At 29.9% G+C, this 11897-nt stretch overlaps 1 protein-coding gene across 3 annotated transcripts in view; it reads right to left on the reverse strand.

Moving 5' to 3' along the window:
• LOC126735978 (uncharacterized) overlaps nucleotides 1-4713 on the reverse strand; it is a 68309-nt gene extending 63596 nt beyond the window's left edge. For all 3 annotated transcript variants that reach the window (XR_007660575.1, XM_050440109.1, XM_050440110.1), the window contains exons 1-3: nucleotides 4603-4713; nucleotides 4452-4489; nucleotides 721-780 (exon numbers count right to left, since the gene is read on the reverse strand). Coding sequence is in view for 2 of the 3 variants with exons in the window: in XM_050440109.1 (XP_050296066.1) it covers nucleotides 721-780; nucleotides 4452-4489; nucleotides 4603-4655 (151 nt within the window). In the remaining variant the exon portion in view is untranslated. The remainder of the gene's footprint in view (nucleotides 1-720; nucleotides 781-4451; nucleotides 4490-4602) is intronic.
• Nucleotides 4714-11897: the final 7184 nt, after the last annotated feature.

Genomic DNA, 11897 nt, shown 5'->3' on the forward strand with positions numbered 1-11897 from the left:
ATAGAGTATGTTATCAAATTTATTTAAAAAAAATGCTTGATATTTTAATCAAGGGGAGCAGTAGTATTGTTTTGTGCCTTCGGAAACAACTGAAAATTTTTATGATATTATAAAGTGACTTTTGCCATTTCTCTATAAGCATTTGGCATAATTGCATCAGAGATGTTGCAAGCAAACAAACCTGCCCATAGTTCCATGGCATGCTACTTCTAGCCTTTCAATGTTCTAAGATTTAAATATTACACTATTAAGTACGGTCTAGAATTGAAAGAGTCATTTCTGCAACGCATTCATTCACGCATGCCGCGCGACTCCAATTTCAAAATTTTTATTCAAAATTTGGCTCGGTGTTAAGACTTACTTGAAGCAAAAGTTTATTTACCGTTTTCTCTTATGATGAACAAAAATCATTACATGAAAAGGGGAATCACGTCAGTTTTACGTTAACAGTATATGTCCTATGAATATATAAGGGAAAAGGAATAAAGGGTAAGAAATGCGACATTAGCAACAGTAAGCGAGTTCATGCATATTTATGTATATAATGTAAAATTCTGGAATAGTCGCAATATCAAGAAAACGGTTAATCCTGGAAAAAAAATTCAAATGTCAATTTTGTAAAGTTTTTTATGTCTATAATTTTGAAGAGCTTGCAGTAGATATAATCTATTTTTATGTCTAAATGAAGAATTAAAAAAAAAAAGTTATATTTTTACTTACCATTTTTCTTCTTTTCTTCTTCAGAAGAGTTGCTTGAATCTTCATTACTTTCATCTGCTTCTATTGTATTCAAATAAAAAATATATTATTCAACGTCAGAAATGAGTCTTAAAATGTTAAAGATTAGGACAAGTTCTTTCTTAATTTTAATGTTCACGCCATTCTACAAAAAACTAGCCCATAAGTTGAAAATGTAAGTCAATGATTCATTTGTTAATCTGCTTGGTGAAGGACGCATATGATGTAAATGCGAAAGACCACAGGCGGAGACTAATAATGGTGGCATGGTTTGGCATAACTACGAGACGAAAGGCTGTGTCCCGGAAACATCAAACATTCTGGAATGGGCCATGTAAAGTTTCGGCCATAAAAAGTAATAAACTATGTCTTCTATAGGATATAGAAGTCGCCGCGGAAGATTATTCACTTCAACCGATTGGCTCCTTATTATAGAAACAGGCACTGAGAAGAAGTCTTCAGATTTCAGCCGTGCAAGTTTTGGTGTGCTATTATAGTCCTTAACGTCGTTTTCTGGAGAAAAGCATAGATTTTTATAAGAGGTTCTGCTACAAGAGGGGAACCTTCTACCGATATCGACATCCACCATACTTGGAATCATTGCAGAATAAAATTAATATAGAAAGGGAGGTGTAACGAGCTTAATAGCCGCGAATATACCTGCTGTTCTCCGGCATTTGGGAATCATCTAGTCTGCTACCCGACAGTGCAACAATGATAAAGCCAGTAGCGGGCACACCTAGTGATAACTCGGGGTACATGGGAAAGATTGGCGAATATTCCGGAACAATCGTCTACCTAATATACAGCCCATTGAAGACAGTCCAGCAAGGTTTGGGGCCCTTTTTTAAAAAAATGCTAGGACCCGTCGATTTTTGATTTAAGGGGACATTTTTTTTAATACGTTCAACCACTTAACATCAACACACTCAAAATCTTAAATACAAGTTGAGGTCAAGGATAGCTTATTTTCAAGTTTTTATTCTAGTTACAACTGCCAAGTTTGAAATTGCTAACTTGAGTTTTCGCAGTATGACAGCTTGTCAAAGATTTTGAAACAATACCATTGTTTAATACTTTTAGCGCTAGTTTTTAGAGGTTCTTGATTTACAAAACAAAAATGTTCGCACCCGTCGATTTTTGATATAGGAAAACGATTATTTGTTAAAATTTTTAACCCCAAAATTTCAATTCCTTAGCGGGGGCGACATTTATCCTTATTTTTTAAATAGGAATAGGAGTGTGTTGTTTTTTAAATTTGATTTCAAACATTTTACTGGATATTTTAGGCGTGTGGAAAAATTGTTTTTAAACTATCAAAAATCACTCAAAAGTCTGACTTTATCTTCAGTAAACAAGTTGATATAAATTAGTTATTTCTGTGCTTTTCTTTCGATTTGATGAAAATGGTTTATTCTATTGCGGAGAGAGTGGAAATAATTGAATTATACTTTATAAACAATCAATGTGCAAGACTAACGGCAACTTTGTTTAATGAGAGACATGCAGATAAACACGTACATCATGGTTACATTCTAGAGTTAGTGGCAAAATTTCGAGAAACTGGTTGGGTGGCAAATAAAAAACGGAATATTGAAAATCCAGTGAGAAATAAACCAGTAGAACTCGATGTTCTCAGTAAAGTATGAACACTACATTAAGTACCAGAAAACTTTCTCATGTATCGGGCGTCTCACGGCCACTGTATAGAGAATTCTGAAACATAATAAATGGCTCCTATATAAAATTCAACTTCAAGAATTAAATGAAGATGATAATGACCACCGTTTAAAGTTTTGTGAAATAATATCCGAACTAATTTCAAATAACCTCAACTATCTTTTAAATATTTGCTTCTCAGACGAATGTTCATTTTTTCTCAATGGCACTGTCAATCGTCAAAATTGTCGGTACTGGTCCGACACGAATCTGCCATGACGTTCATTCTCAAAAATTTAACGTTTGGGTTGGTATTTTTGGTGATCACATAATTGGACTATTTTTCTTACCGGGAAATTTAAATGGAGATATATGTACTTAGACCTTTTGGAGAATGCCGTTAACCCAGCATTGATTGAAATTATGGAAAACCACCAACGTGAAGAAACCATAAAGTAAATGCGATATTTCAGCAGAAGACGGTTCCTCCCCATTATGCATTAGCAGTACGGCAGTTTCTGGATGAAACGTTTCCTGATAGATGGCCATCTATATCGAATGGCCCGCGGTATCACCCTCTTGATTTCTTTTTGTGGGGACATCTGAAGTCAAAAATGTATGCCACCCAACCTGAATTTTTAGAAGATTAACGGAACCGCATCATTCATGAATGCCAACAATTAACACCCGATATTCTTCACCATATCCGGGAAGACTTTGAACAGTTTCTATACTATTGTATGGAGGTAAACATCGGCCGTTTTCTAATATTTAATAAGATAATGCGTAAGTAATATTTAATAAAATTAAATTATATTTCTCCGGAACCTGCAGCTCAAATTTAAAAAACAAAACGCTATTGTAAAGAAAATTGAATGCCTTTTCAAAAGATATATCACAAAACACCCATTTAAAAAATAAGAGTGAACGTTGCCTCCGCTAAGAGGTCAAAGTTGTGGGGTTAAAAATTTAAGCAAAAAATCACTTTTCTAAAATCCCTTAAATATCACTTGACCCACACTCCTATTTAAGATTTTGACGGTAGTTGCAACCACTGCCAAGGAGTTGATCTTCAGGGGTTCAAAGTATTAAAAAAAAATGTCCCCCTAATATCAAAAATCGACGGGTCCGAGCATTTTTTTTAATTTTTGAAAAAGACAGCTCTGCGTACAAAATATTTCTTTTCTTTCTGACAAACATCAGAGACCAGTTCGACGGCATAATTCACTTTTGCTTTCTGAATTTCAAAGCTGTTCTTTTAAAAGTTACTTTTAATATGGTATATATATATAATGATATTCATAATTCGTTAAAGATATATTTAGTTATAACTTTCAAACGAAAATTAAAACGACAATATTTGCAGGATTTCTTATCCTCTTAGTATTTTATTGTTTTTAGTATATTATTATTACCTTTTTTAAACTCTATAAAAATAGCTAAATACTGGACTTACTGAAAAAGGGATAAAAAAATAAAATAATTGGCTTTATCTTTTTATCCTACATAATTCTAAATGTGATGAAAATTGCACTTTAACTTAAAATTTACATTTTTAAAGGTCAGGGTAATATGAGGTATTATGTTTTCTCATAATATAATATATGATTTTTTTCTGACAGTAAGTGATTAAAATGCTTAACTGTTTAGCTGGGCATATAATATTATAAGTATAATAATTCACATGCACGGTTGATGGAACTGTTAGGCCGGTAAAGTCACATAGATTCTGTGAGCATAGATTCGGTGAAAGATGCTGGTTTTATAACTGTTTTAAAATTGGTGGTTTTTGATGTTTTTTTTAATTTAAATTAAATTCCATTATTGCTTGTTTCTTTTTTCTCTCTTAATTGTAATTTTTCTTAAAATTAATTTCTTTGCAGGTAGGTTATATGTAATAGTAGCTTAATAGGTAAATATCGCCTTAACACGTTTAAATTTAAGAATAATTTGTTAAATAAGTATAACTGTACCCGCAATTGCTTAACCTCCCCAAATAATAGTTAGTACTTAGCTGTAAGGTTAGAAAATGGGTGTGAATGAAGGATACTTACGTATAAAGGTCCTCAAAAGAAGTACATAGATAAGAAATCTAAAAATAAGGATGTTAGTACTTTACTTTTATTATATGCTAAGTATTTTAAAGATAAGTATAATACAAAACATTAGTTTATTTTACCCAATATCAAATTATTTTTTGTTTACCTTATGGTAAGAATATTTGTCATTTTCAACGAAATAAGCACATGGTATGTCATAGAAACTACACTGCTGTATAGAATAACTTAAGACCGCAAAAGAAAATATGTTATTTTTACGACTGTTATTATTTTATTTCTGAAAACTTAAATATTCATAAAGTTATTGATATGCTTGAATAAATTTGGTTTTGATTAAATATTTATGTTTCGTTTCTAGGGTATCAACGGATTATTATTATTAACTCTTATATTTTTTTCCTTAAATTGAGATTAGTTTTCGAATTCGATACGTACTTTTTGAAAAAATACCCATTTGAAAAAATAAGGTTAATTCATCTCCGTTAAGGTAAATAAATTCAGGACTGATTTTTTGATGACACTCCTTTAAACCAAGTTTCAAGAAGTTCAATCCTTCCTAAAAATAATATTATTTTTAACCTCATTACCTTTAACGGAAGTCTGTTTTTCGTATGACGCATGGTTTTCGTATAGAAAAATAAAAATAATTTTCCGGCATTTCCCGTTAAGATATACAGTCGTTATTTTAAATTGAAAAAAAAATATTTAGGTGCGTCAAGCAAAAGATATGTTTACTGCGGAAGTTTTCAAACTGAATCCTTGTGCCAAGCGCCAGAGCAATCTATTTCGATTTTTTTGAAAACCGAGCAATCAAACAAAACTCCGTTTTTTATCGAGTCTATATTTACAGTTCATGCCCAAAATCAATTTAAAATATCTAATAAAAGTAAATATTTAAATCGCTGTTTTAATTGCAATAAAAAGCGGCAGTTCAAAACTTCTGTAAAGAACTTGTCACTTTTTGTAATTCATGACAATTCAAAAAGAAATAGCAAGATGAAGAATAGATCCAGAATATTTACAGACAAAACATACCTCTAACATGATAAGAAAACGCATTGAGCTATATACAATATAAGAACTTACCTATTTATAGGACAAAACTTTATAGACCAAGTGTTGTCACGTATGTTAGGTTCCCTTTAGAATTTAACTTTTGGTTTGTTTTAGTTTTATATAAAACCCATAGTAGGTATAACTGTTGAACATAATTAAAAGGCATTTTTTGTTTGAATTTATTTAAAGTTCGGAGATGAAAAAATCTTACGTCCTGTACCAAAAGCATCAAGACCTTTTCATACTATTTATATAAGTCATTTGCTATTATTTATTTATCTAGTAAACAATATAAGGACATTTTATGTGATAAATACCTTGATAGTTAATTGAAAACTTGCTTTTAAAATTTTAATTGGTGCTATAACGATTAATAAGCTATGGGGTTCAGCATTTACCTTCACTAAATTTCAGGCTTTCAGTAACTCCTGTAAAATAGTACTTGAATCTGCATTCTAGGACTGCCGCGAGGAAATGACAAGTTGGGCGGTATCAGCAATGTATTTTGAATTACTTGTATTTTGTAATATTAGTAGTAATTACTTACTATTTTGAATTACGTTTGGTGCAGATTTAAAGATAATGAATGAGACGAAAATTTGTCAAATATTTTGTTTCGGAACAATAAATAATATGGGATGTCGCGTATTAAGATAAATCAAATTTATGCCCGAAGATATATCTGATACTATCGGCATTACCGCTCTACAAAAAAATATGTGATAATAATCTGATTTGTTAAGCAATTACACCAAAACGAACTATTCGATGCGCGGCGACGTGCTCCTGGTGTATTTTAAGTTAGCCATTTGGTATTGGTGTCGCTAACTTCTGCCCAAGTTACAGAATCAATAAGAAAGCTGCAGCCTAAATAGATACCCTAAATGGCCAGGGCCTTTCAGGGTGACCAAGGTTTTGGGAACAATCGCTACAAAAACAGTGACATTGTCTATACGAAGCCGTGAATTTCGTTTTGAGTGTGGCTTAAAATTTGGTAGAAGTATATCTTAATTAATCTGAAATGCTGTGAACTACTGTGTTCTGTTTTGGGTGTATTTGAATATCTGGTATACTTATTGCATTTCAGAGAGTTGGTGAAGAATGAAGGGTTGGAACCAGGAATAGGATTGTAAGTCTCGGTATTCCGAATTGCTTTCAATTAGTCTAGGTTACTCATAAGTTGAAGCAGGAATAGGGTTGTAAGCCCTGGTATTCCCGATTGGTTATGATTGTTCTGGGTTACTCTGGTAATTAGTTTGAGTTACTCTGGCTATCTACTGGTTAGTTCGTTACCATATATATAGTTTTGATATAACATTTTATTTTCTATTGCTTCTTTTACTGCTTAGTATTTGGTATTAGTTCATTCCATCCATTTATATTATTATTTTACTTTATATACACCCCATAATATATCCCTATATATCTCATAAGTTTAAGAATAAGAAAAAAACAGTGAAATATCACTTTTTGTTTTTTTAATGAATAAAAGTTGTTCGCCAAATTTCAAAAGAAAATCTCGTGTAGTATGATGTTTATGATAAAAGATATTTATTTTTACTATTTTTATTCAAGGAACTATTTTCTAGACTGAATTTGAGAGAATTTGTTCCATGGGTTACATGGTTAAAAAAAAGTTCTCCCGAGGAAAATGATACTAATAATCACAATAAATCCATAGTAAATTTTGAAGGTTAAATAATCTCAAAAAAATATCAATTAATAGCATCAAGAGAAAAAGATAGCTAAACAGGCTAAACAGTACCTCAAATAAGTCTGTACAGCACGACAATACCTAGAACCTTCTACACGTGCGTAATAATACAGAAACCGTACGAATTACGTAAAAATTAAATTAAAGTACTATTAATTAATTAAATTACCGTCTTGAATGGTATAATATTTTATTGGAAATTAGTTGTTGAATAATTCATAATGAAAGGAAAATATTATTAATCAACTATAAACGTGAAAACTGAATTTTTAAAATATTTTTTTAGCTTTAGGGGCCTACGTTCATCATGTATAAATTTTTATTATAAACGTCATTTTTGTTTTCCAAAAATTGTTTTAGAAACGTTCGGTTGTATTCTATAAAAAATGGTTGCAATTGTAAATATAATACATGTTTAGTAAGTTATTTTCGCTGACGTTAACTATAGCTTCCTGAAATAAGTATACGCAAAGTATAAATGATTTCTTGTGTGCATAGTATAGAATATTAGTTACTGGCAAACAAAAATACAACACGATAATCACTAAAACCAAATATAGCAGCAAAAATGTCATTTGGATCACTTTATCTAATGCAAATAATATTCACTATGGTTTTAGTAAACGATTATTATGCGACCGCTTGTATGTACATAGATATATGTAGGTTTATTTTAAGACTGTTCAATATATAAACATTCGTATCTGATTTGATATTTACTATCTATTTAATAATATTGGTAAGATATCGATTATCCTAATCAAAAACTTTTGATTGGATTGGGGCCAATAAAACAATTTGATTCTTGTAATAAAAATAGTCTTATTAAAGCTAACATAAATTTCTTTTAATACAGTATAGGTGAATAGTTGCGTCTCGATAGATTTACTATGATAAAAAACTTGCATTATTATGTCAAAGCTCCTTGATTGTGATAATCGAATATTTGCACCACCAAAATTTCATTTGTCACTTTAAGTAAAACTAACTTTTTTAGTTGAGGTAGTTAGATATACAAAAAACAATAAGGTATAAAAAAAGTAAATAAAATTATGTAAATATAGCATTGCCGACACTAAAGATGTATCTGGAACAATATTGGCGAAATTATAGCAACTTACTATTTATTTTCATTGCTAAATGTTCTCATTCTTAATGAGTACCTATTTGAAATATTTTGGTATTCGTACATTACTCAATACCTAAAATCTCAACGAGAAAGGACTATTTTTCAATTTGTCCTTTGTTTATTAATAATAATATATTGTATTATTGTAGCTAATAAAATTAACTACCTAGGTACAGCATTTTTTAAGTTTAATTCTTTATTATTTTAGTGCCTTAAAAAGTATGGTATAATAATATATAAAATAATGCATTATACCTAATTTACTATAACACATTATTTCACATATTGTTGAAGTTATTGTAAGCCATTTTTTTTAAATTTGTTTTTATTTCAAAAAAAAAGAATAGCACATATTTGGTACTGTGTATTGGCCCAAGACATTTTTTTCAAATGTGTCAAGAAGTCTATACAAGATCACTGAAAAAGGAAAAAACTTTTAAAACTTCTTTGCTTATTAAGAAAATAAACGAAATTGGCTATGAAAATACCTTACGTTATTGCACATTTTGTGACGTATTTAGTTATTTTTAATCACTTTCGGTTTAACCAGTACATTTTTGTATATTTCAATAGAAACTATTATATACTAAAAACTATAATCCTTGGACTCGATAATTGTCAGTTTTTGACATATATTTTTTTATTTTTAATGAAAGTGCTGTGAATAAGTTAAACATATAAAATTTTTATCAAGTAACGCTTGACAAATTTTGATCTTAATTAGAAAGACGAATTGAATATTTTGGTCTTACTTATAATACCACTATCGTGTTTTTCTTATCTGGTGAATTTTCAGGTACGGTATATATCTGTTTGACTTTTTTATATTAGTGGATAAAATAAGTATTTTTACTAAGAAATGTTAATTGATCTTTCTATGTTGAGGTTATCATGTAGGGCGGGTATTGGGACTGGTTGAATAACAAAAAATAGGTATAATAATTTATTAATATTTAAATACATACAGGGTGTCTCACGACGAATAGACGCGATCGATATCTCGGAAACTAATTTTTCAAAAATTTTGAAAATTCGGCAACATGGCACGGTCGATGGGGGCTACACAACTAAAATATTTTGACAGTTGTGACGTTTCCGGTTATACCGAAAGTAGATGTCAACTTCGTTATTTTAAATGGAACACCCTGTATATTTTTACATTTTTGACTTTTACGTGAAATTCTAAGTATATTTTGTGTATAATGTCCTATACCTAAGTGTAACCGTTTTTGACATATTTATAATTTCATGTCAAAAACTATGTTTATAAGCCCTAACATAATTTTCGATTACTCTCTTTTATTAGCCTTCATTTATTGGTTAGTTTTGCTTTTATTTTAGAAGAAGGACCACTTTAAAAGACTATTATAATATTTGGCTAAAAAAAAGATACAGGGGGTCAAAAACTAGCATTAAAAATTAAAATGAAAAAATCATTAAAAGTCAATTTTTTTAAATGGAAACCCTCTATTTTTATAATTTTTTCATAAAGATAATTAAAAATAAGGTTAACTTTGTATAAGGTTATCTAGTCCAAAAATTGATAGTTTCCGAAATATTGGCAGTTTAAATTTGGCCTAATATTAAAAGCCGTATAGTAACACGGCTCAAGGATTGTTGATTAGTTGGGCATAACGGTTGTCATAGTAACCGCTAGAAGCGGCAGTAAGACAATGAATTATATGCATTAAGTTTATAAGTTACTTGCTATTTAAGTTTTCTTCGTAAAAGTGTAATTTAATTAAAAAGTGTACATTTCTGTTATAATCCATTATCTTACTGCCGCTTCTAGCGGTTACCATGACAACCGTCATGCCCAACTAATCAACAATCCTTGAGCCGTGTTACTATATGGCTTTTAATATTAGGCCAAATTTAAACTGCCAATATTTCGGAAACTATCAATTTTTGGACTAGATAACCTTATATAAAGTTAACCTTATTTTTAATTATCTTTATGAAAAAATTATAAAAATAGGGGGTTTCCATTTAAAAAAATGGACTTTTAATGATTTTTTCATTTTAATTTTTAATGCTAGTTTTTGACCCCCCTGTATCTTTTTTTTTGCCAAATATTAAAATGGTCTTTTAAAGTGGTCCTTCCTCTAAAATAAAACCAAAACTAACCAATAAATAAAGGCTACTAAAAGGGAGTAATCAGTAATTATGTTAGTGCTTATAAACATAGGTTTTCACATGAAATTAAAAATATGTCAAAAACGGTTACACTTAGGTATAGGACATTATACACAAAATATACTTAGAATTTCACGTAAAAGCCAAAAATGTAAAAATATACAGGGTATTCCATTTAAAATAACGAAGTTGACACCTACTTCCGATATAACCGGAAACGTCACAACTGTCAAAATATTTTAGTTGTGTAGCCCCCATCGACTATGCCATGTTGCCAAATTTTCAAAATTTTTGAATATATATACATATATATATATATATATATATATATATATATATATATATATATATATATATATATATATATATTCAAAAATTTTGAAAATTTGGCAACATGGCATAGTCGATGGGGGCTACACAACTAAAATATATATATATATATATATATATATATATATATATATATATATATATATATATATATATATATATATATTCAAAAATTTTGAAAATTTGGCAACATGGCATAGTCGATGGGGGCTACACAACTAAAATATTTTGACAGTTGTATATTATATTATATATATATATATATATATATATATATAATATATAATATATATATATACATATAAATGAATCTCGGAAATGTTTGAGGAGGCCTAGCCTTCCTTGATTCCTCTAACGAGCAACCCCTGCTGGCCTGCTGGTATGTGTTCATAACTCCGTCGGTTTTCCAATTCATTATTACTTAAATGAGTAGAAAAAATATAATTTTGGTACCTAATTGTTAAAGTACTTTTTCTTCGCAATGAAACGCTCATTCTACTCCTCTGTTACTTGATATAGCTAAATGTAAATTATATTATAGATGGGATTTGTCTTTGTGAAGTCTTTATTTCTTCAATTATGTGAGGCCGAATTAGGTACTGTTTCTTCTGATATTGTGGAAGGTAATTTGTTATAGATATCTGCAAAGTATTCAACAAATATTTAGTCAGTCAGTCAGTTAGTCATTTGTTGCTTGTTTGTAATCGAATCGACAGTTTCAAATAGTCCTGGGGTTGGGGTAACTTTGAGTCTTTTAATTTTATGCTAAATATTTATAGATGTATAGGATGTCCAGAAAAAGGAGGCCAATCCGCCGGCCACATATAGGGGACTTTCGTTATGCTATTTTTTAATTGGGCGCTTGGTATTCAATATACAGGGCATCAAAATGAGAAATATAAAATTGTTTTTATGAAGTATTTGTGTTTCATAAGATATTAAATTAAAATTTGGTGTGAGGGGTTTTTTTGGAACGAGAAATGTCCTATAATAATTAAATATATCTTGCCGAGGGCGCCACCTGCGGTATATTGCATGTGTTAAAAATACCAAAACTTTTTTGTACCACTTTATA

The sequence above is a fragment of the Anthonomus grandis genome, chromosome 5 (genome assembly GCF_022605725.1).
Source record: "Anthonomus grandis grandis chromosome 5, icAntGran1.3, whole genome shotgun sequence".
Lineage (NCBI taxonomy): Eukaryota > Metazoa > Arthropoda > Insecta > Coleoptera > Curculionidae > Anthonomus > Anthonomus grandis.